The sequence below is a fragment of the Schizosaccharomyces octosporus genome, assembly GCF_000150505.1.
Source record: "Schizosaccharomyces octosporus yFS286 unplaced genomic scaffold supercont6.1, whole genome shotgun sequence".
In the NCBI taxonomy this organism is placed as follows: Eukaryota; Fungi; Ascomycota; class Schizosaccharomycetes; order Schizosaccharomycetales; family Schizosaccharomycetaceae; genus Schizosaccharomyces; species Schizosaccharomyces octosporus.
In genome coordinates this window covers 3214619-3237425 of record NW_013185619.1, presented here as the reverse complement: position 1 = coordinate 3237425, position 22807 = coordinate 3214619, and the positions used below count along the sequence as shown (strand labels likewise).

The following is a 22807-nucleotide window of genomic DNA, read 5'->3' as shown; positions in this document are numbered from 1 at the left end:
AGCCTAAGATACTGAACTCAGTCTTGAAGTTTGTTCAATTCCAAATGGAGGAATAGGGGAGTTTCGTTTGTTTCTGATTCTGAATAGGTTTGTTCAATAGAACGCCATAATACATCTTACACTACTAATACATAACGTCTTCTTGACAAGTCTTACCGTATTTCTTTGCATCTACGCTTTTTGAAGTAAGAAAGCGAATCAAGTCAATCCGAAGATTATGGCTTTATGAGATTCAATATCTTAATAATAACAATGATACAAAGTAATAAATATTGCTTTTGTTTCTATTTTATATAATCTTGAAGTACGATCTCTTCGATTCTTTTTCTACGTAAACAAAACCAAGTGACAGCAAGATGTTGAATTAGTGAATCGTTACCTAGACAGGATACTTTTAATGTAACAAAATCCAAACGACAGAGTAATCGTTGACCTTGTAATACTTGCTGGTAATTCATAATAGAAGGAATTCCTTTCAGCCAAAAATAAATAAATAGAAATAAAAACGTTAATGATCTGACACCGGTGAGTTAGATCCAACAGCACGAAAACATTAACCAAACAATCTGTTGTTTTTGCGGTGATTAAGGAGAATTATTGGTACATTGAGCGTTTAATTCATTGATATCATGTCAAATGAACACTTGAATGCTAACGATGAGCTTTCGTATGTGCGTACTTTCACTTCTTTAGGCTAATGATCCAGCAAACTCAAATACTTAAATGTAACAGCTGATGAAACTTCTGAAGACAGACTGGTATGAAGATTTCCTAAAAGACAATTGTATATACTTACACATTTAGTCTCCTACTCGACTTCGAGTTGGCACATCTAAAACAGATGATATTTACAGACAGAAGCGTCAAACGAAACATATTATGTCTAAAAATGAAGTATTTCTGAATCCAAAATATTTTGATAATGAAAGTTATGACCCTCAGACCTGTATGTCTTGATCAGATTTCCAGTAGTAACTAACTCTCTTTCATCAGATTTAAACGATATATTACATGATGCAACAGAAGAAGAATTTGTTTCTTTATATAATAAACTGTTACGCATTCACATGGGTGTTCGAAAGAATTTGGAGAAGAACTTCTATAAAAATCTCAACGAGTATGTCTTTATTTCCAGTGAAGTGAATAATTTGAGCCAAGAGTTGGGACGATTCAATTCGGTACTAGGTGTCTTGGAGGAGAACATTGAACGGCTGAACTTAGTTGAGCTTTCGCAACATCCTTCGGATGACAATTTAAAACGATCAATGCGACGATTGGAAAACACCATTGACGGTACCAATGAGGATTTTTGGAAAAACACCAGCAGAAGCTTAATCACTAAACAAGGACGTTGGACACTTATTAATCCTAAAAACCAGAGAGTTCGTTTAGTTGTTAATCTTTACTTATTCAATGATTGCATCCTTGTTACTTCTTCACATCCTTTGGATAAAGAAAACAAAATTAAAGAACAAACTCTCTATCAATGGAATCTTATTGACTCTACAATATCTCCAATTGAAACTACCGGGCGAGTGGATGACGATGCTACTTCCAACTTGGATAAAGAAATGAATATTTCCTATGCTACAGTCATGTGCAATAGAAGTATTTATGTACTTGGAAACAGCAACCTTGAAGAACGAGATTTTTTTATTCGTCAAACTAGACAATACCAAGCTCAGCAGCTCCTTGAGCATACCCAAAAAAGTGAAGATGATACTCAATTAAAATTGGAGCTTGAAAATTTTGTCAAATGTGAACAGACTCACTTATCATCATACGCTTCTTTTCAGCTGCTTTGTAAAACTATTGATTCACCATCACTTCTACAGTCTTATGCTTTTGAGAGAGAAGTTTGTCAGGAACTTTTTGAACAATTTAATCATTTAGACAACTATATATCTCTTCGCCAATATCCTGATGCTATACGCACACTTAGTGTACTAAGAAATCGCTTACAACGAGAAAGAATTCAACAACTACTTTTGGATTTCTTGATGGATAAACTAGAATATAAGACGGGGGAACTGAAAGGATTATTTTTACATAAACTTGGATTCCCAGGCATCGGAGTTACGCAAGGTAAACAACTAATTAAATATTTACGATCCATTGGGTTTGAAAATGATGCACGAAAACAATTCTTTTATTCTCGTGAAAACCAACTTAAGCAGAAATACTACAATGTTCAATGGGAGAAGGACATTTCAAGCTTAGTTACCACTAGCGCTTTTATTGTTTTTCGATATATGGCCCATATTACGCGTCTGTACACTCTGATGTTTGAAATCAGAAAACCTGATCCACCATACCGGAACTGGTTGTATTGTCAGGTTGAAAATTTGGTATTTTTTATCGAAAATCAGTACAAAGGATATCCTCGTGATAAGTCGTATGATGAGGCGATTTCAAAAATTACGACATACACGACAGAATTGAAGAGCATGAAGCTAGACATAACTCCGATCCTTCAGCGACTTCTGTAATTATAACTTAAAGAGGCATAGCTACCATTTACATGTTTTATTTCTTAGTAATGTAATGAAATATAGTTTTATTAGGAATTAAGAGTTTACTCTACAGTAGGAGTGCTTTCCTTAGTTTGCATAGCTCTCAAAAGATTCATGATGGGTTCAGGAACGGTGCGTTCGTAAATGGCGAACAACTCAACAGGCTGAGGGTATACTTTTAGGGCAGCATAAAAGCAAGCAGCAGATTCCTTGATATTGTCGGGTTCTTTAAAGCGTTAGTGAGACGATTGAAAAAAGAAATAAACATACGTTGTTGGAAAAGTTGTTCACCGCGAGCAACTTGCTGCATGAAGAAAAGTTCCTTTTCTTCAGCGCTGCTGGGAGTGGGTGTAGACTTGACGATCTCGAGAGCATCCTCAATAACTTCATCAAATTGCTTAATAGCAATCTCTTCTTCTTGCTTCTTAGCTTCATGAACTTTCTTGTAGCGGCGCTCTAAAAAAAAGGATTGTTAGCGACGAGGCGGAAGATAAGATCAATGGGAAACTAAACAACGTACTCAAAGTTTTGCGGAAAGCAGGGTCGTTACGACGCTTGTAATCAAAATAGACACCATAACCTGGGGATATTAGCGAACATGTTCGTGTGGAATATAAAATTGCAGCTCAGCTCGGAAACCTGTTATTAACTAACTACCCTCTACGCAGATAAGCAAATCTCTAGCTTTATTTCCAAAATGTCTTTCTTAATGAGAGCGAGAAACATATACTGGTTATCACCACACCTTACGGAAATAGCATAGAATTTACTGAATATAATTCTTTTCGGATTTATCGAAAATCAGCAGTAGAAGGGCAAAAGCTTTAAATTTTTTAATAGCTTGCGAGAGCCAGCATATTACTTACCAACAGCGGCAGCTGCGAGAAGAGAACCGATAATGACTGAATTCCTCATATTGAAAATGTAAATGTAGGGATCCCTAAAGTAAACTGAAAGGAGAATTACAAAAATGAACTTAAAAAGTTAAGTTTTCAAAAAAAAAGTAAGGTACAAGATGGATATCTCGAGCTTGCTAAAAGAATTAGCCTACTTTGTAGGATATAGGAGGATACCAAGAGAGGATAGTAAGGGAGAGGCCGTGATGTCGTTACCTTCCGATCGAGTAACACATATTACAGATTTCGCAAATAAACGTATCTGATTGCTTCAGGAATTCAGAGTGTATAATAATATAAGCTTAAATTGCGAACAAAAATGAGCGTTTCAATATACAGCTAAAAGGTTTAAACAGGGATTCATTCCAAGGGAAAAGAAAGAAAAATAATTGTTAAATTACAAATATATTTGTATAATTCTTGATCCTTTTCACCTCTTTCAGGAGGTTTTTATGTTCTGCATTTGATTTGAGAAGAAAGAGGAAATATATTTTGGGTAAAGTTGGAATAAATTTCATTAGAGCAAGATATAGTTAGAAAAAATTGCTAACCACTTCCGTAAGTATAATAAGTAAACTCATAATAAGGGTGAATTCATTGCTTGTCAGCCAAGGAAAAGGAAGCAAACAATAAAAGATCAAACAGCTTCTAACAAGGGAATACACACAAAAAGTAATGTCATAGTCGGATATAATTTTTGATTCTTCAAACATGACATTGGGCTAAACAACTCAAGTTCACTTCCAACTCTTTGTGACATCAAATGACTAGGCGAATATTAGTATCAAAGATCATAATAAAAACAGAAAACATACCCAGTTAACTACATGATGGACAACTTGATCATCGTCAATGAATTTACCAATGGCTTCGTAATGACCACGGGCAAGGAATCCGCTAGGTGCTTCTTCGGGTTCCGCTGCACATTCAGTTAGCTAAATACATTCTTTTTAAACTATTAAAAAATAGATATGCTTACTCGTAAATGCATAAGGAGCTTCATTAGGACTATAGGAGCCGATCATGATAGACGATTTGTCGACCGTCATTCCTACTCGGCGTACAACCTGGACATAGCGTAAGCCGGAGATAAGTTCATGTTGGACACGGAAACGAACGCCAATTCTGTATTCGCTGTCCTCCTTTATGACGAATCCCTTCTTATGGATCTGTTCCACGCTAGCCTCATCTTGCATGTCCACATGAATAGGATCACGACCGGTCACAAGTAGACTGAGTTGTTCAATAACCACAGTTCGAGGGTCGTTAGGAGGGGAGTATCCTTTATTGGAAATACCAAGCGACTCTTTCCATTTTGTTAAAGAAGGATCTTCAGCATCCATATGTACGTATTCATCCAAAGTTTTCTTTTCGCCTAATGAAACAGGAACATCATCGTTCATAAATTCTTCGTCTAGTTCTTTAGATTCATTTCCAGCTTGCCCTTGAGAAGTCATAATTCAGTGTATATTGAGTCTCGTGAATTCCAATATCCAAAAACTGTAGTGATGTATAAGAAAAATTAGCAAAAGAAATCAATTCTTTTGGTGTTTTTGAGCAATAATTTATTCTCTTTACTCTCAAGTGCTGTTCCGCTTTAACAAGAGTGTCACGGAATTGTTAAATGGCACCCATGTTTCTTTCTACAGAGAACAAAGACCAAGATTGCTACTTTTGTTACCAGAAAGAAATTCGCTCTATTTTCCCATTATGGGTGGCTTTTGTAAAAAAGAAGATACATTATTTTTAAAATTCCAATGTAAAATCTGATTCAAATGCGTACGTTTTCGTTTTTGTAAGGATACCTATTTGTTGATATCATAAAGCAACACATTTGAAGGAAAGCAGTAATTATGTTTGTATTAATTGAATGATAATCATTTCTTCTATTATGATCGATAGAAAAAGTAAAATAATTAAAATTCAACCCGTCTTTCTCAAGAATGGCGCTTTTCCGTTGAATCGTTCTGTTTAATTTTCCCCAGACTAGATCTCGAAAAAACAAAATTTGTCAGACACCTATCCAAAGGAAGGATGGATTCAAACAGAGTCTTGTTTTCTTTATAAAAAAAGGTATACTGTGATTAATTTTCCAACAAACAACTTTTTTGTCCTTTCAGATCGGCGCATTGTTGAGCTGTGGGACTTAACATACTCTGGCAAGTATATGAGTTGTCACCAATTTATTTAGTATTTGTTGTTATTGATTTTTATTTTTATATTCCAATTGTTCCTATGAATCCATTTATGAATAAAATCTCATTTTATACAGTATTTATTTATTTATTTTCCGCTACTTACGAGTTTAATAATAAGGTTGATTTAAGCTATCCTTGCTCAGAATATTAATTCAACTGTACACTACTTACTTCACCTTCACTCACTTAAAAGAAAGAATTTTACTTTTATACATCTGAAACTATCGTCTTTTTGGTTTCTTTTTATTTTTTTTTGATATTTTTGGATATCTGTCCTTTGTCAAGTTGTTTCTGTCATTTACGGTTTATTTACATTAGCTCGCGTACGTGGTATACTGAGAGAACCATTCACGCTTCTAAGGGATTCCTTTTTGAAAGCTCATCAGTATGACTTCCACAATTTCGACGATTGAACAACTAGATTTGGTGAAGTTATTGGATTCCTGTGATTCTTTTCACAACAATTTCATTCCTGGGTCAGTTCCGTTCTACTTAGATGGTGCGATAGTCGGATATGTTATCCCAGAAGTGATTAATGAGTTGGTGAAATTCGATAGCTTTAATTTTGATTGGATCTATGAGCCTGGGAAATCTTTACAGTTAAACGCTACGAGCTTTGAGAAACGCTCTTCTATTTTAGAAAAGATTCTCAATGTATGGAGAAAATCCAACCTTTTTGGAGTGGCCGATCAGTGGCGTGATGAATTGTATAGCGTTTTTGGTCCTAATGGCGAAGTTGCTATTGCCGTAGAACGAGGTGGGTATTGGTTGTTTGGTTTTGTTAGCTACGGAGTTCATTGCACCATTTACATTCCTCCTACCCCAACAACTCCCATGCGTTTATGGGTTCCCAGACGTTCACCTACAAAACAAACTTGGCCCGGCTATCTCGACAACAGCGTAGCAGGAGGGATCACCCATGGTGATTCAATAGTAGGGACTATGGCGAAAGAGTGTTTGGAAGAAGCTAATTTATCTGTCTCGCATTCCAACTTACAATCCCGTGGTATTGTTTCGTACATCAAATTTGCCAGGCAGAAATGGTATCAGCCGGAATTGCAATACGTATTTGACATTCCAATTAACGAAGATACAAAGTTGCGTCCGAACGATGGAGAGGTGGCAGAGTTCCATCTTTGGACTCTGGATCAAGTCATCCAAGGACTAGCGGAGCAAAGGTTTAAACCAAATTGTGCTCTTGTTATCCTCGATTTCTTTATTCGACATGGTATTTTGAGCCCAGAGCACCCTCAGTATTATGAAACATTTCAAAGAATACACAGAACCCTGCCCCATCCAATTAGCAAGTACCAGAAAGAATCTAAACATGATATATCAACACCTCACGCATCTCCTAATGATATCACAGAGTCTCAGTACTTTAACCCATGTGCTACATGGTCGGCAAACTCTGACAAAAGTGAATGTAAATACAAATACGCCGTTTTAATTCTCAATCGCTCTATTAGTGTCTCCAAAAATCGGTTCCGTCATCTTTGGGAGAATGCAAGCCTTCGGATTTGCGCAGATGGTGGTTCGAATCGTTTGAGAAGTTACGATCCAACATTAAGGCCTGACATGCTGGTGGGAGATTTCGATTCGTTAACAGATGAAACGCGTGAACACTATAAACAAATGGGTGTGCAAATACTTCATGATTCTGATCAAGATTCAACGGACTTCATGAAAGCGCAAAAAGTGATCCAAGATAAAGGGGTTTTTGCCATCTTTACTCTATGTAGTATGGACGGACGAGTTGACCATGCTTTGGGAAACTTTAATCATCTGTATTGGTCGTACACAAAGTATAAGCGTACTCAGCTCTTCATATTGTCCGAAGCTAACGTGACTTGGCTACTACCATCAGGAGAGAGCAAGATAGATTGCAGCACAAATGTAAATCAGCATTGTGGGATTCTTCCTGTAGGTGGTCCCGCTTTTGTTTCAGAAACCGATGGATTGGAATGGAATCTAAAAAATCAGGTTTGTAGTTTTGGAGGACTTATAAGTTCGTGCAATATTGTTCGCAAGGCTGACATTACCGTACGCACCCAACATCCGGTCATATGGACAATGGAAGTAATTGATCCTACCGAATAAAAAGCGTAGTGGAACAATTTGGATATGATTTATGATTTAGAACATCTATGTTACATCTGATAAATATTTAAATTCTTTACTTATTTATACCTAGTTTAACGAGTTTTCTAAGATTAGGTGAAAATAAAAATTTACTTATACTTCACACTTATATGAAAAAGTTCAGTTTACGCAAACATTAAACAGAAAAGAGTTCCTTCGTCCAACAAACTTTGTGAACTGATAGATATATCTCAGAAAGTGAAGAAATAAAGCAAATCATTAACATGTTCATATTGTTGAGCTTGACATGTCATTTTTTTCCTCCTTGATATACCCAACAGTTCACAAACCAAGCTGGTACTGAAGATTCCAATTTTCTGTAGTTGGTTCTTGGTAGAAACGATGTTTTCGTTTGCTTTATATAACTTTTCCATATTGTCCAATTTGTTACTTTCTCCAACAGAAAGGTAACATTGTTCTTTCACGAAAGAAAATTTTCAGTAAGACAGAAGAAGACAGCGTTTGGAAGACTTTAACGTATAGAAAAAGGTAAAAGAGAATACACAAAAAATGAAAAATAGTACAGACAGAGAATTTACGATTCATACGATAGCACAAACACCATACTTGAAATTTGATGATGTTCGTTAAATCAAGATACCGAGTTTGTTTTATTGCACTAATAAACATCCAAGTAAAAAAATATTTAGAAGAAGGGAATGTGTTTCTCTATTCTGTTGAAGATATAGAGTCTTTTATTTCCTTTGTTCCTATATAGTGATGATACGAAAGGGCTGCCTTGGGGTTTCATGGTATACGTGCCATTGACCAAGAACGGGTTTAATAAAGACTGGTCCCAAGGGAATTTATTATATGATTTACAAAAAAACAACAGACCGTTCAGGACTCTTGGACCAGAAATACTATGGAATATAGTAAACAGAAGACTATAAGAACAAGAAAAAGAAAAAAAAAAGGAAGAAAGCTACTTTGTATCTACAGACGAACTTTCATAAGGCTTACTTCTACTCACCACAATATGTTTGTATCACTCATTTTGTAATCAAACCTTGACATTCAATTCAAATTTTGTCGTGAACAGTGTTAAAATGTGTATATCTATATAGTAGTTTTCGATTCGTCGTGAAAAGTACACCTTCGACAAGGTTAGGAGCGAAAAGAGAGGGACGAAGATAAATAATCACCATAGACTTTCGATAATAATAACATAATATAAAATAATGGCAAGATGAAATAGAAAAAGGACGAGTTGTTAGACATAAAACGTACGTACAGCGGCAGGCTGAGATTTCCAAAAGTTCGCCATTAAAAGAATTAGACTTCATCTACTGTATCATCCCAGTCGGTATCGCGCATACTACGAGGAGCATAGTCCTGGAGTCCGGCGACATAGTTGGCAGCACAGAAACCAGCACCAACAAGGAGCACTAAAAAGCCAAGGAACGATGTGAATCCGCTAAAGGACCAGAGCAAAGATCCCATAAATAGATAGAAAAAGCCTCTTCCCAAGAATGAGAACATAAAGGAGGCATATTTGACAGCCACCGAAGGGACTTCACGCTCTAATGCAATGGTACCAAGACCAAAGAGAATGATAAATAAACCTAAAAAGACATTCGCCAGATTAAATGAAAATACTTTAATAAGGCCAGTAAGTCCGAGAACGGCGCCGACACCCAAGTTCAAAGCGCTGAAGATTTTAGGCTTGTCCATTTCCACTATTACTTGTAGTACACTGTTATAAAGGAAAGTTGTTTCGAAAAAAAAAGAGAGTATGCTTTTATAACACTAAATTCGTGCTTTCAAACCGGTTTCTAGTCAAATCAATGCAAGATAACTCGTGCTTGCCTTGATTGTTGTTGGACACTACCATCCAAGCCTTACGCAGTGGTGATTCAGATGAGGTAACCGTTACTTGCTTCCACTTCTGGTAGACTTAAAGAATGACTCTCATCTCTTGGAACAGAATCGATTAGTACGCGTCAAAAGTCACATAAAGAATTTATATACACTATAAGGCTTGAATCATTCTTCTGTAAAAAAAATTAACAAAAAGGAAAAAAATCTCTCGAGCCAGATTCGAACTAGCGACCAACCGGTATCGTGAACATTACAGCCGGGTGTGATAACCAACTACACCATCGAGAGAACTGTTGGTATATGGACATAGCTAATAATATATGTATACATTCATTTATGCAGTGTCTATGGGGAATTCTCTTTTGCTATAGCTGGACGACATAGAAAACGGAAGTCACATACGGTTGTAACAGAAAAGAAGCAGATATTGAAAATGCTTAGAGAACGTAGAGTACTGTCCATGCCACATTGATTCGTTGTGATTTCAGTCGCCCATCGATCAACTTTTTGCTGTCGTGTCATTGTGTAAGACACAGGAATCCCTTTTATTATTGTAAGTAAAAACATGCTCAATGTTGCCAATTCAATGGACGAATACAATAACCTTTCATTTTTGTAAATCCCCTTTCGGCGTACAATAACTCTTCTGTATATATGAGTCTTAAATTTTTACATTACAACCAATGGCCTAATAGTGTAGTGGTTAACATACCTCTTTCGGGTAAGACCCACTTGTGAGTCACGAGTTTAGAGGTGATCCCTGGTTCGAATCCTGGTTAGGCCCTTTTTGTTTTTTCCTTTTTTATTTTTGCTGCCAATCGAGAATTAAGAGTTTAGTTCAAACTAGTTTCATCCAGCTATTCTTATCTCAAATAGATGCGTTAACTCTTTTTTCATTGTTTTCCTTCTGTTTATCAAGAAAATATTCTGATCAATCGTTAAAGCTCGGTATACTTGATTTGTACGAAACGTGTTGCATCCCTCTATTACTATTACAATTAAAACAGTTGATGTAGAGACTTCGCTCGTAAAGGTATCCTATCTACAGTAAGAGCAAGCAAAGCAATAACAATCATGTCAAAGCTATTGCTGCTCGTGGATTCAACAACAAAAAAAATCAATGATTACGAGAGACTGGTCGAGTTTGGAAACTCGCCTGATGAAGAAATCGATGTCTCTTTACGAGACATCCACAAACAATTACAACAGTTGAATGAAGAACAAACAAGGTTGGAACAGAATGCTCAAATTCCTGAATACAAGGTACGAGAATCTGAAGCATTTTTAATTCGTATCCAACGGCGAGTCGAATCGGCGGAGGAAATGTTGCTTAAAAAACGAAATGATGCTACCCAGGGTCCAAAGATTCATTCCTCTTACGCATCCAAACAGGCCCGTGCTCCATTGCCTTCAGATGTAACGTCAAACTATTCAGATATTGAAATGGAGTCCATTCATCAATTCGATGGAAACGATCCAAATCCTGTTGATATCAACTTACTGTCTCAGATGCATGAGCAAATGCTCAACGAACAGGAAGAGTCATTAGGCGGAATTGAGAGTAGCGTTCGAAGGCAAAAGCAAATGGGCTATTTAATGAATAATGAACTCGAAGAACATAACGACCTTATTGATCGTATGGGTGAAGATGCAGATCGGGTAGATAAACGGCTAGGCTTGGCAAGAAATCGCCTGCAAAAGGTAACCCGCAAAGCAAAGCAGTATCCTCGTTGTTGTATCATTCTTTTCCTTTGTTTCTTACTCATTTTGGTTTGTTTCATTTAATGTTTTTTATCTTCCTTTGTTATGTTTCCCCTTCTTAGCTTCCTCTGCTCTTTGTACGTTCATGTTTCTACGGCAAGTTTACGTTTTGTAATTATAGATCCTTTAAATTTCTATTTTCTTCCTTATGTACATATGCATCTACTTTATGCTTACGTTCAATAAGTACTCCGATAGAGTATATAAAAAGAAACAAAAATTCTGTATGATTGACTGTGCATGCAAAATAACATCCTAAAACATTCAAGATGTCATTATTTTTCACATTAAATACACAAATTATTCTTTCCTATATAAATGTGAAAGCAAAAACATTAGATTAAATTAACTTTTATGAATGTTGCTGTCTCCAAAGTAATTAGTTGTCAAAAAATATGAACCGAAACGTCTTTCCTTCTTTTTTTTGATTTTTTTTTTCTTTTTTGGGAAATTAATTAAACATAAAGGAATTTTTTTAAAATAAAATAGATATAAAGAATAAAAATCAAATGTTTCAATAAAACGCAGCATGCTCAGAAGGCTGTTCTAAACCTGTATTGAAATTCGGTATGCTGGAAGAGATATAATCCATATCAGAAGACCAATTAGATGTACTATTAAGGTGAAAGGGAGAGTGGGTGCCGTAAGGTTCACGGTTATTTGGCAATAGCAGGATTAAAACTGTCCTGTCGATAATCATTATTTTCTGCATAAAGCATTTCTTGGGCCAATCCACCGTTAATAATGTCTGTATAATCCTCACCGACGGGACCAAGATAAGTGTTTGGAGTTGTGCTTGGTGTCGATGCCAATCTATCTGAATTCTCGAAACCTTTCATTCTATTCATGTCTACGAACCCTCTTGGTGGAAAGGCATCCGTGCCGTACACATCTGAAGCCAAGTTTGCATCCACACTTCCATATGACGACATTCTCATGTTTGGAGGCATGCTAGTTGTTGGACTGACTGCCATAGAAGACTGTACTATAGAATCGGGACTATAATAGCTAGGAGAAAAAATACTTCCCATTGGAGAGGCAGCAGCATTTGTAACAGAGTTCTCGACATTATCCGGCCGAACATAATCAACTGAACTTGTATTAGAGTTATTAGATGTCTCTACAAGATAGTTATTAGGGGTATTCGTGCTGCTGACTTCTTTAGGCGATGGATGAGGTGAAGGTTGAAAAAATGCAAGGATGTCGTTTGAATTCAAGCCCTGAGACACCGGAACGGACAATGGATCTGAATAATGACCCCAATCAGATTTATACATTTCATGGCCCTCAGGTATAGTTTCAGGTACCGTTAGTTTATTCCAATAAGTACTTGAACCAGCATTTTTAGAATACGAAGGATATGATAATAAAGAAGGGTCATCTTCAAAAGAAGGAAAGTTAGAATCAGTGGGTCCTTTTTGATCGTACAAGCCAGAAGGTGGTTGGTATGGGGCAGGTGGAAACAGTTCTTGGGCAATTGTTGCACGTCGGAAAAACAGAGAGTTGTCTGCCAAACCGAAGGAGGAATCAGGTACAGGAGGGTAACCAACAGACGAAGGAAACGAAGTCGACGGCAAGCTAGAAGCTACAGCATCAGCAACGTTAACAGCAGATACTAAACGTTGCTTTTGAGATTCAAGCCAACCAGTATTGGAATATAAGGAAGATGAAGAAGGAGAAGAAACTGTAGGTTGAGTCGAAGGTTGAAGATTGGAGAATCTGGCGGAATCGGTAGTACTGGAAGGGTGAGGTAGCGACCGCTTGTTGGGAGCATTCATATTTGTGAGAAAAGATTGAGCATCGGCGACCGTCATATTGGGAATGGAGTTGGTTGAACGTCTTCGCCTTCTTGGCTGGGGATTTTTATGAATTTTTTGTTGATGTCGAAGAAGCAAATCACGCCTGGAAAACAAACGTCCACAACCAATGGGCAAACCATCTATTTCCTGACAAACAAAAGGCTTTTCATTAGTATGAGAACGAATATGTCTCTTTAGATGTTCCAAACGGGCAAAAGCACGAGAACAAATTGTACACACATACTGTTTCACTTTTTGGGTAGATCCATTTGCGTCCTTCTTGGTTTTTTGAGTAGTACTCATAAAATTAGAGCCCTTTGATGGCTCGGTCACAAGCTTTGACTGATTATTAGTATTATTTGCTAGAGGTACAGCCTCCTTGGCCTGAGTATTTGGAGCTCCTGTAGGGGTTGCAACCAAATTATTTGTATTTGCAGCACTGAGACCAGAAGTATGCTGACGACGAGAATTAGAGGGAACCGTATGAATAGTTTGATTCATTCTGAGTACTTAATAAACGAAAATTAAAAAAGAGAATTAGAAGTCAGCAACCAATTAGGATTAATTAGAATATGTAAAAAAATATACCCTGCTTTAGTAATAGAGGTAATAGAGGCGGTAGGGAATTTGTAAGGAAAGAAAAAGGATAACAGGTATAACAATTATATGACACAAGGAAATTAAATCTTTGATGAAGTATAAGCAAGCTACTCGAGCAGCACTAGAAGGTATAGGAACGGTTGAAGCTATTCAAAGAAAATACAGGGATGAATCGATGATGCGAATAATTGAGAAACGAACGACGGTAAGAGGATACAAGAAGAGAAAAAAGAAAAGAGGGGAGTAAAAATGTAGAAGGGAAAGAAAGGCGCGTTTTCTAAAGGAAAACAAAATGAAGATACAAAGTTCGGTGATAGTAATAACACCCAACTATCCGAAAAGGCAGAACATTCAATTTTATCAAGGAAAAGTCGAGAAATATATTAAATGCGTGTGTATCGCGAGAATTTTGTGTTTACAGACAGTATTCGCCGAGATCGTAGATGAAAATGTAGATGGAAAAGCCAACAGCGCAGCCAAAGTCAAATAAGTAAAGATAGATAGAAAAGCACTTGGGATTATGGGAAAAATAAAAGAAGCAATAGAGATTCTTTTACTTAAGTTTGAATTCGTCAAAATCCATACAATCAAACCAGCAGACGACTGAGAGTTAGATCCACACAAAGCACTAGAGTCGTAAGAGATGAAAGTGAGACGAAGTGTTTTATACAAGATATGGTATGGTATGGAAGAAGTAAATCTTGTGCGTCACTCTGAACACATATAACTATGGTTCTACTGCTCCAAACGACCGATTCTTGTTGGATATATTACCCGTTCTGATGAATGACCTTCAAAAAAAAGGGGAAAACCACCAAAATTTGAGGTCTAGTACTATAAGAAGTTTCTTTTTCAAGAATACTTGGTTCTTTAACTTGTTATATACTCCCAAACGACCTACACACAGTATTCGAGAGTGGCAAATCCCGTTTTTGTTCTGTAAAAAACTATCAAAATCAAGGTTCTATGTTTCACTGCGACAAGTTCAATCCAAATCTCGTCCTTTTCAGCTTCTTTTTACGCAAAACACCTGCCTTCTCGACTTTTAGTCCTGACTCGTTTAATTTGGGTTGTCGTTAATTCGTTCTACCACCTTTTTGTGTTGTCAATCCTCCCAAGTAACAACCCTTCCAAAAGCTCATTCCAGGTAGCGAAGACTAAAGACATTAGGGGAAGCACGTTGTTTTAGGCGGTGTGGAGCTTCCTCCATATTTTGTTTCTAATTATGGGTAAACATTTGCTAATAAACCGTCGCTTACGTGGGTAAGCAGTTTTAGACACATTTCTCATGAAAACTCCCCTTAATAAGTTTCTACTATTTTCGTTCATATTTATTTCTACATTCTTCTGTCGAATATACTGTTTACCTGTCATATTCACTCTTGTTACTACAGTCGTGCGGTTTCTTGTTGCGTCTTCGTGATGGCGCACTTTTTATCAATGCATCGCTCTTGCTATTTCCGCGTCAATGGTGATAGTCTTGTGCTGTTGTTTCTTTGTTCGCTTACATGCTCACCGTGTTGATAAATAAAATGTAAGATCCATGTAATCGCAGTTAATAAAGTCTTTAGTAAATAGTAGAACTTTTTCTTTTCTACTTTTTTTTTTTTATTATTACACAAGTTTATATTCTACTACTACTTCTTCCACTTCCACTAGTGCTACTTACTCGTAGTACTATTACTACTGCTCTATACAATTAACTAGCTTTCCTTTTTTACCTTACACAACCTCTATATCACGTTCGACATCCATCAAGAAACACATAATATTTAATTTTCTTTACACTACATCACAAAAATCTAGCGCACTCGTAGTAGACCGTAAATCATTACAACTTCTCAAGTAACATCCTCATTTTCAAAACGAAATCAAAGGTCATCAGGATATATATTCATATAATCAGTAGTTTTTTTTCTTCTATGCGTACAAATCATCAGCACCATCGTTTCCAAAGCTGGGTCCATTAGCATTATTGTTTGAAGAATCAAATTGGAATCCCGTCAAGCCACGAGAGGTAAGAAGTTGGTGAGCATAAGCTTCATAACGACGAACTTCAGCATCACTAACGGAACGACGAGCCATCTTCATAGCTTCTTCAACATGATGTCTTTGAACTTGAGAAGCGGTAGTGTCTTCTTCCATGACAACGTCATCTGTTCCTGCTTCCTTTGCCTCATTTTCCTTCTTGATGTCCTCCTCAATGCTTTCCTTGATCGCCAATTTCACTGTGCGTTGGACGACAAACTCCAAATCTGCACCAGAGAATCCGTGGGTAGCCTTGGCGACAGCTCTCAAGTCCACATCCTCGGCCATAGGAGTATGACGGAGTTGAGTCTCCAAGATACCGAAACGAGCATCTTCGTCTGGAAGAGGAACATAAATCAGTTGATCCAAACGACCAGGACGCATAAGTGCCGGATCAATTTGGTCAGGTCTGTTTGTGGCACCAATTACAAACACGTTCTTCTTGCTGTTAACACCGTCCATTTCAGTAAGCAATTGGTTCACCACACGGTCACCACCACCAGAGTCACCAGCAGTTGCGCCACGAGACTTGGCAATAGAATCTAATTCATCAAGGAAAACAACACAGGGAGCAGCAGCGCGGGCCTTATCAAAAATGTCACGAACATTAGATTCGGATTCACCAAACCACATACTGAGAAGCTCAGGACCCTTCACTGAAATGAAGTTTGCAGAGCATTCGTTGGCAATGGCCTTCGCCAACAAGGTTTTACCAGTACCAGGAGGTCCAAAGAAAAGTACACCCTTGCTTGGGGTAACACCAAAGCGTAAGAACTTCTCGGCATACATAACTGGCATTTGAACAGTCTCGCGCAATTCGCGCTTGACCTCTTCCAAACCACCAATATCTTCCCAACGAACATTTGGAACTTCGACAACAGTCTCGCGCAAAGCAGAGGGGTTGCCAGAACCAAGGGCAAATCTAAAGTTCTCCATAGTAACACCAAGAGAATTCAAAACTTCGGCATCAATTTCATCCTCATCTAAGTCAATCAAGTCCATCTTTTCACGGATTTGTTGCATGGCGGCTTCAGAACACAAAGAAGCCAAATCTGAACCAACATAACCGTGTGTTTCACCAGCAATCTGTTCAAGATCAACATCATCTCCCAACTTCATATTCTTAGTATGGATGCGGAGAACTTCCAAACGACCAGTGGGATCAGGGATACCAACGTCCACTTCACGATCAAAACGACCGAAACGACGTAAAGCGGGATCGATGGAGTTGGGACGGTTAGTGGCAGCCATAACAACGATGTTGCTACGTGCCTTCATACCATCCATAAGAGTAAGCAATTGAGATACAACACGGCGTTCAACCTCTCCGTTGGTCTTCTCACGCTTGGGAGCGATAGAGTCTATTTCATCGATAAAAATAATAGCAGGAGAGTTCTTTTCAGCCTCTTCGAAAGCTTTACGGAGGTTCGATTCGGATTCACCAGCCATTTTAGACATAATTTCAGGACCATTAATTAAAAAGAAGAAAGCACCGGTCTCATTAGCAACGGCACGAGCCATTAAAGTCTTACCGGTACCGGGAGGTCCGTACATGAGGATACCACGGGGTGGTTTAATACCAATACTTTTGAACAATTGGGGATGACGAAGGGGGAGCTCAACAAGCTCACGAATTTGAGCCATTTGTCGGCGGCAACCACCAATATCATCATAACCAACCTCTGCCAAACTGCTCTCTTCATCTTCACGATTAATAGGCTCACCTTCCCAGTGAATAACGGTATCTTGACTGACGATACCGAACTCATCGGGAGCGACATCAACCACCTTAAATTCAACTTGACGCATACTTCCACGAACGACAAACAAGTCGCCCTTTCTAATAGGACGGTAGGCTTCAACGAAATAGGGCTTCAAGTACACATCGAAAAGTGACCCGGTAAGACCTTCGACAGTGTCAGCCAAAGGCAATACGGAAATACGTTCAGCATATTTAATATCAGGACAAGGGTTGACTGTTACAACATCACCTAAACGAATACGCAAGTTGTTACGCACAACACGGTTAAGACGAGCTGCACCATCTTCCATATCGTCATCAGTGAGTACAATCAAAACAGTGTCTTTCCGTCTCTTTCCTTTGACAACAACAGTATCACCTCTGAAAAGCTGTAAGGTCTCCATAGTGTTAGGAGAAAGTGTGATAACTGAATTGTCGTCGTTAGTGGCATCATCCACCACTAAGGAATTGGGTTTTCTCTTCTTGCGAAGGATTGCAGTTGCAGTTTCTTCTGCCTTTTGAGGACTAATTCAGTGTTAAAATATCGTCCCGTTAAAACTCTTCAAAAATATCAATTACTTACTCTTCTGAGGGTTTTGTGCCCTGAAGACGTTCCACTTCTGGGTTCTTATCGTTCATGGTAGATGGTTCGTCTTACTATTCAAATGATCACATCTTATATATAGGCAGTTATATACGTTTATACAGATAAAATAAGATTATTTTACTTCTTTGTTCTAAATTTAAATTTTATCAACTTTTTTCTGTATAAAATTCAATTCTTCTTCTCGTCTACTTAAAAAGTTATTTTAGATTCCAACCGCTTCCATGGTACTTGCTTACATCAGTTCCAACTGCGTTTTCAAGTCATAAGAAGGATCCGGAAGAGTCATAATAGCGTAGTATTACTATACTCACTATTCCGTAAATAAACAAACTATGTTGAAGCCTTAAAACAACATTGAACAAGTTTTCTTTCATTCAATTCTGAAGTAAAGAACGTTTTATGGAATGCATTAGAGTACATCCATAACTACGCTCGTGTACAGTCGGAGCATCTCATTAATATGTTACAATATACGGATCTTCGTACTCTGAAAATCTTTCATTATATCGTGAAACGACCAAGCAGCTGTAGTTGTCCTTTAGAATATGATAATAAAGCCTTTTAAATTAGCATATGACCACTATTTTTTTATAAGAATACCAACATGAATACTAATATGCTTATATAGATGTTGGAAGATGTCGTATAAGCATAAACAGGTTATCTAGTAGTGGGATATGTAGATACAAGCATTGAACATTTAAAAGATTAATAATACTTATTTTTACAATTTTTAACTTCTTTACTTACTACAGCGCTCATTTAGACATGCTGATGTAGAGCAGCTTTCTACTGAATTAAGTACGTATCATCCACTGGGATTCTCCAGACAATTCATGAAAGCAATATGGCAGAGGATAAACTGCTTCAGAAATATTTGCAAAGTAAGTTTTTTTTTCATTTTTTTCATTTTTTACTTTTCTTGCTAACAAACAACAGGTTCCGACAAGGACTTACGTTACATGGCTTTGAGTGATTTGGGCAATAAAATTACTAGTGAAAAGCGTTCAAATATTGCAGAAGTATTTTCCAGTGGAGATTTTATAGCCACTCTTATTCAAGCGTTAAAGGACCCTGCTCCAGAGGTTCAACAAGAAGCAGCACAATGTGTTTCATTGGTGTCTCTTAAAATCTCCGATCAAACATTGGAATATGTAGTTGAGCAACTTCTAGTTGAGTATTCTAAGAGCTACGAGAAGAATTATATAGCTGCGTTGTGGATGATACTGTCTCGATCAGATGCTCAATCCAGCTTAAGCCATTTGTATAATACAAAGATATTCCCCAAGATCATTACTATATTAGAAACCCAGAGCGTTGAGTCAGAGGAATCTTTAAGTCTTATATCACTTGCGAATGACTCAATGGGTCTGTACTCTTCATCGCTGTCAGCTTTGCCAGCCGATGTTGCCTCTGCTTCTTTTCAAGTATTCCAAAAGTACAGCAAGGAATCCCCGCGTGTCTCGATTTCGAAAAAATCTATCAATTGTATTTGCATATTATCCATGTACGGTCCTGAACAATGTTTAAATACTCTTCTCAATATTCTCAAAGTAGAATTGATGGATAAACCATCCAAGCAGGATTTGTATACAGCCGTTCTATTACTTAACCAAATTCTTATTGTTTCAACAAATAGCTCGTCAGAGCATTCGATTAAGTTTTCTGCGTCTGCACCAGGTTATCTCACGGTCATATTGAACCTACTAAAGGATGACTATGATTCATTCGACACTGTACAATTACTACTGAATACTCTTTCCCTTCTGGTCAAATGTCAAAATCCCATTGTTGAAAATACGTGTAAAGATCTGATCAATGTATTGAAGGAAAAAATCCAGTTTGACCCTAATGTGGTTTCAGATGCTGAAGATGATGAGGATATGGAAGATTTTGATGAGGAAGATGATTTTGGAAGTATGTATGAAGATGAAGAAGACAATGCATGGTTGATTAGAAGAGAAGCAATTTCAGTTGCCTCCTCGATAGTCACTTCTCATGTCGAATTGCTAAGTGTCTTATGGGAGGATTTAGGGGAATATATTCTTAAAGCTCTTTGCGATAGGGAAGATAACGTTAAAATTTTTGCAATTGGATTTCTCGAATTATTTTGCGAACAAATTCTTGTCTGGAAATCAGAAAACTCCAAGCCCAAGGGAAAAAGAAAGTTTTCAGAGCTTTCATCCCTTTCAAACAGTACTCCTGACGAGATTTTTGCCCGTTCTCTTCCTTTACTATGTACTTTTTATGAAAAGTTATCAAAAAAATCGCCATTGTCAGTCAAAACTGGCTTAGTTAATTTGGCATCCCAGATTTTCCGAGCTGTCCCAGATAAACTCGATAATCATTTTATCGGTTTAATGTCAATCTTAGACTCCTTTCAAAATTACACAACACTGGAATTAAGATTGAAACTCGATATTGTGAACCTAGTTTCTGCGATCGTTTCCTCTAATGTGAAACCTGTATATTTGGAAAAGCTTCAACCTTTAATTACGTCTCTACTCATTTCATCTTCCCAAGACAAATATCTCGAACTAGTCTTTAAAGCTATTCAAGCTGAAATACTCCAATGCGAATACTACGCGCATGTTACTCCTAACGTTCTTCGAGATGAAATTATGCAAATGGCGAATGCAAACATAGGACTTTTTTCTTCAGGAAACCTAGATCAGCGTATCAGAACATCCTTAATCGAATTCCTAACGAAAGTAGTAGTTTATTATCACAATAACATATCCACGGAATTCTTGTATTCTGTGATCACAGTTTTAGCGAACAAACTTGATGAGGAACCTACTCGTATTCAAGCTGCGAATGCTCTTGCCGAAATATTTTTACGGACGGAGAGCCTCAACCTACTAAGAGAAAATCATACAACAATGTTACAAAAGATCCTTGCCTCTTGCATTCTATACGCAAAGAAGGCCGATTTTTCACTCGTTATAAACAGTTTACGTCTATTGCAGATTCTGCTTCCAACTATACCTTACATTCTATCGGAAGATAAGACGAATGAATTGACTGAATTCTTGATTAGCTTGGAATTGGTAGAACCCGAAGCTGTGATCGCGAAATACGACTGCCTATCGGAGATACCCCTTGGGTTTTTGAAGCATTTTCGTGGAGTAATAATATCAAACTTAATTTCATTATTAGAACATAATGAAATCCCAGATGATCCAGCTTTCGTCGACTCCTTTGTGAAACTAGCCTTAAAGATTGCCGACCAGGAATTAATTTCAGACTTCATTAGGCAACTAAGCACCCTCCAAAAATCATTACAAGAGTCTTTTGTCGTTGGTTTAATTGCAAATAAACTTACAGAATTATCTGGAAATACTAGTATGGCTCAAACAATTTTTGACGATTTGCAAAACCCTAAATTAGAAAAACGTCGAAAGATATTTTCTACATGTTTCGTCGCTTCCTTAGTTTGTTCGGATGATCGTCAAACTGCTGGAAGCTACTTTCAAGCTTTAACGAATCAACTTAATTCACCTAACGAAGAAATAACCCAAGCTGCAGCAGTCGGAGTTGGAAGACTGGCGGCGAAAGATGAGCTATTTGTTCAAACATTATGTACATTATATGATTCGGATGCCTATCCGCGAGAGCTTTTGTTAACATCTTTTACTAATGTCCTAAAAAACCAATTAAGTGCTGAGACTGCTGAAAATATATGGACTACTGTATGTCGGTTTTTAGGAGACGGCGACGTTACCAAGCTACATATATCAGAATGTTTGGGATTGCTTTTGCTACAAGAATCTGTCAATCTATATCCAAAGCTTCTGGAGCTATCAACGAAAGAAACTTCTGAGTTGAAAATGCAAGCTTTAAGCATTCTTCGGTTTAGTCTTTCTTATCATCATCGGAAATGGTGTAATGCACAGAAAACAACATTTTTCTCTGTTTATAAACTAATAAATGATTCGGATGTTCATGTTCGTGAAGAAGCCTTACAGTTATTACTGACTGCAATCAGAAATAAGCCTAAGTTTATTGAAGAAATATTTACTGATCTCATATCAGCTCTATACTCTAAATCATCCGTGGACCCTGATAGCATAAGGACTGTGCAGATGGGACCTTTTCAGCATAAGGTTGACGATTGTCTGCTTCATAGACAACTCGTTTTTGAGATTGTGTACTCTTTACTCGAGTTTCCAGAGTCGAGAAACAATATAGACTTATTTATGCAGATTACTACGATGGGACTTAAGGATGAACAGTACATTAATTTGCTCTCCATCTCCATTTTAGAGAAATTGATTGAAATAGGTCCATCAGACGTATTTCAACGACTGGATTACGTACTCGAACCATTGAAGGATATTTTGAAGAAACAATCAAACGAAAAGTCGCTAAAAACGGATTCAGACAACATTCACGATTTAGTTCGTGCTGCGCTAAGAGTTGTAATCTCCTTGAAAGCGAAATACAATAATCCTGAAGTTTTGGCTTTAGACAACGAGACTAGGAAAGGTCCCTATGCTCTAGAGTATTTGAACGTGGAAAATGAATTAAAAAGCTTAAAGATTGTAGAAGCAAACTAGCGAAAACCGAACAATACGAACTGTGACTACAATCATATCGATGGTTACTTTCTGAGGAATTAGAAGAATAGCTATGCAACGACTTGAAATAAATTTATTTATAGCTGACTTATAAGCATTGATAGAAATTCTACTGTAATTA

At 37.3% G+C, this 22807-nt stretch overlaps 9 protein-coding genes and 2 non-coding genes across 11 annotated transcripts; 5 read left to right on the top strand and 6 right to left on the bottom strand.

Annotated features, from left to right (window-relative positions):
- Positions 1 to 341: 341 nt before the first annotated feature.
- Positions 342 to 2544, top strand: SOCG_02272 (exocyst complex subunit Exo84). The gene is made up of 4 exons (XM_013160766.1): positions 342 to 667; positions 707 to 758; positions 805 to 946; positions 994 to 2544. The coding sequence occupies exons 1-4, from the start codon at positions 630 to 632 to the stop codon at positions 2487 to 2489; spliced, it is 1728 nt and encodes a 575-aa protein (XP_013016220.1). The 5' UTR covers positions 342 to 629; the 3' UTR covers positions 2490 to 2544.
- SOCG_02271 (TOM complex subunit Tom20) lies at positions 2530 to 3555 on the bottom strand. The gene is made up of 4 exons (XM_013160765.1): positions 3380 to 3555; positions 3034 to 3093; positions 2784 to 2969; positions 2530 to 2739 (listed from the first exon to the last, which is right to left on the bottom strand). The coding sequence occupies exons 1-4, from the start codon at positions 3426 to 3428 to the stop codon at positions 2576 to 2578; spliced, it is 459 nt and encodes a 152-aa protein (XP_013016219.1). The 5' UTR covers positions 3429 to 3555; the 3' UTR covers positions 2530 to 2575.
- Positions 3556 to 3819: 264 nt separating this feature from the next.
- Positions 3820 to 5070, bottom strand: SOCG_02270 (rho GDP dissociation inhibitor Rdi1). The gene is made up of 3 exons (XM_013160764.1): positions 4389 to 5070; positions 4225 to 4328; positions 3820 to 4176 (listed from the first exon to the last, which is right to left on the bottom strand). The coding sequence occupies exons 1-3, from the start codon at positions 4864 to 4866 to the stop codon at positions 4147 to 4149; spliced, it is 612 nt and encodes a 203-aa protein (XP_013016218.1). The 5' UTR covers positions 4867 to 5070; the 3' UTR covers positions 3820 to 4146.
- Positions 5071 to 5735: 665 nt separating this feature from the next.
- On the top strand, positions 5736 to 7854 carry SOCG_02269 (thiamine diphosphokinase Tnr3). Its single transcript, XM_013160763.1, has one exon. It carries the CDS (start codon positions 5995 to 5997, stop codon positions 7705 to 7707), a length of 1713 nt encoding a protein of 570 aa, XP_013016217.1. The 5' UTR covers positions 5736 to 5994; the 3' UTR covers positions 7708 to 7854.
- A 795-nt stretch (positions 7855 to 8649) lies between these two features.
- Positions 8650 to 9554, bottom strand: SOCG_02268 (COPI-coated vesicle associated protein). Its single transcript, XM_013160762.1, has one exon. It carries the CDS (start codon positions 9421 to 9423, stop codon positions 9025 to 9027), a length of 399 nt encoding a protein of 132 aa, XP_013016216.1. The 5' UTR covers positions 9424 to 9554; the 3' UTR covers positions 8650 to 9024.
- A 220-nt stretch (positions 9555 to 9774) lies between these two features.
- On the bottom strand, positions 9775 to 9858 carry SOCG_16188. Its single transcript has one exon. It is a non-coding gene; the product is annotated as a tRNA-Tyr (tRNA).
- Positions 9859 to 10255: 397 nt separating this feature from the next.
- SOCG_16187 lies at positions 10256 to 10354 on the top strand. The gene has a single exon. It is a non-coding gene; the product is annotated as a tRNA-Pro (tRNA).
- Positions 10355 to 10575: 221 nt separating this feature from the next.
- Positions 10576 to 11735, top strand: SOCG_02267 (SNARE Fsv1). The gene has a single exon (XM_013160761.1). The coding sequence runs from the start codon at positions 10645 to 10647 to the stop codon at positions 11353 to 11355; it is 711 nt and encodes a 236-aa protein (XP_013016215.1). The 5' UTR covers positions 10576 to 10644; the 3' UTR covers positions 11356 to 11735.
- Positions 11552 to 14767, bottom strand: SOCG_02266 (transcription factor Rst2). The gene has a single exon (XM_013160760.1). The coding sequence runs from the start codon at positions 13629 to 13631 to the stop codon at positions 11988 to 11990; it is 1644 nt and encodes a 547-aa protein (XP_013016214.1). The 5' UTR covers positions 13632 to 14767; the 3' UTR covers positions 11552 to 11987.
- Positions 14768 to 15480: 713 nt separating this feature from the next.
- Positions 15481 to 18279, bottom strand: SOCG_02265 (AAA family ATPase Cdc48). Its single transcript, XM_013160759.1, has 2 exons — positions 18083 to 18279; positions 15481 to 18024 (listed from the first exon to the last, which is right to left on the bottom strand). The coding sequence occupies exons 1-2, from the start codon at positions 18136 to 18138 to the stop codon at positions 15651 to 15653; spliced, it is 2430 nt and encodes an 809-aa protein (XP_013016213.1). The 5' UTR covers positions 18139 to 18279; the 3' UTR covers positions 15481 to 15650.
- Positions 18280 to 18778: 499 nt separating this feature from the next.
- Positions 18779 to 22731, top strand: SOCG_02264 (uncharacterized protein). The gene is made up of 2 exons (XM_013160758.1): positions 18779 to 18990; positions 19046 to 22731. The coding sequence occupies exons 1-2, from the start codon at positions 18954 to 18956 to the stop codon at positions 22663 to 22665; spliced, it is 3657 nt and encodes a 1218-aa protein (XP_013016212.1). The 5' UTR covers positions 18779 to 18953; the 3' UTR covers positions 22666 to 22731.
- Positions 22732 to 22807: the final 76 nt, after the last annotated feature.

Coding starts and splice junctions, on each gene's coding strand:
- SOCG_02272 (XM_013160766.1), top strand. CDS start 630: ATGTCAAATGAACACTTGAATGCTAACGATGAGCTTTC. Junction 759..804: donor AAACTTCTGAAGACAGACTG/GTATGAAGATTT, acceptor TTACACATTTAG/TCTCCTACTCGACTTCGAGT. Junction 947..993: donor AAGTTATGACCCTCAGACCT/GTATGTCTTGAT, acceptor CTCTTTCATCAG/ATTTAAACGATATATTACAT.
- SOCG_02271 (XM_013160765.1), bottom strand. CDS start 3,428: ATGAGGAATTCAGTCATTATCGGTTCTCTTCTCGCAGCTGCCGCTGTT. Junction 3,094..3,379: donor TCTCGCAGCTGCCGCTGTTG/GTAAGTAATATG, acceptor TAATATCCCCAG/GTTATGGTGTCTATTTTGAT. Junction 2,970..3,033: donor TGCTTTCCGCAAAACTTTGA/GTACGTTGTTTA, acceptor CCTTTTTTTTAG/AGCGCCGCTACAAGAAAGTT.
- SOCG_02270 (XM_013160764.1), bottom strand. CDS start 4,866: ATGACTTCTCAAGGGCAAGCTGGAAATGAATCTAAAGAACTAGACGAA. Junction 4,329..4,388: donor AGCTCCTTATGCATTTACGA/GTAAGCATATCT, acceptor CTGAATGTGCAG/CGGAACCCGAAGAAGCACCT. Junction 4,177..4,224: donor TCCATCATGTAGTTAACTGG/GTATGTTTTCTG, acceptor ATATTCGCCTAG/TCATTTGATGTCACAAAGAG.
- SOCG_02269 (XM_013160763.1), top strand. CDS start 5,995: ATGACTTCCACAATTTCGACGATTGAACAACTAGATTTGGTGAAGTTA.
- SOCG_02268 (XM_013160762.1), bottom strand. CDS start 9,423: ATGGACAAGCCTAAAATCTTCAGCGCTTTGAACTTGGGTGTCGGCGCC.
- SOCG_02267 (XM_013160761.1), top strand. CDS start 10,645: ATGTCAAAGCTATTGCTGCTCGTGGATTCAACAACAAAAAAAATCAAT.
- SOCG_02266 (XM_013160760.1), bottom strand. CDS start 13,631: ATGAATCAAACTATTCATACGGTTCCCTCTAATTCTCGTCGTCAGCAT.
- SOCG_02265 (XM_013160759.1), bottom strand. CDS start 18,138: ATGAACGATAAGAACCCAGAAGTGGAACGTCTTCAGGGCACAAAACCC. Junction 18,025..18,082: donor GGCACAAAACCCTCAGAAGA/GTAAGTAATTGA, acceptor ACACTGAATTAG/TCCTCAAAAGGCAGAAGAAA.
- SOCG_02264 (XM_013160758.1), top strand. CDS start 18,954: ATGGCAGAGGATAAACTGCTTCAGAAATATTTGCAAA. Junction 18,991..19,045: donor GCTTCAGAAATATTTGCAAA/GTAAGTTTTTTT, acceptor AACAAACAACAG/GTTCCGACAAGGACTTACGT.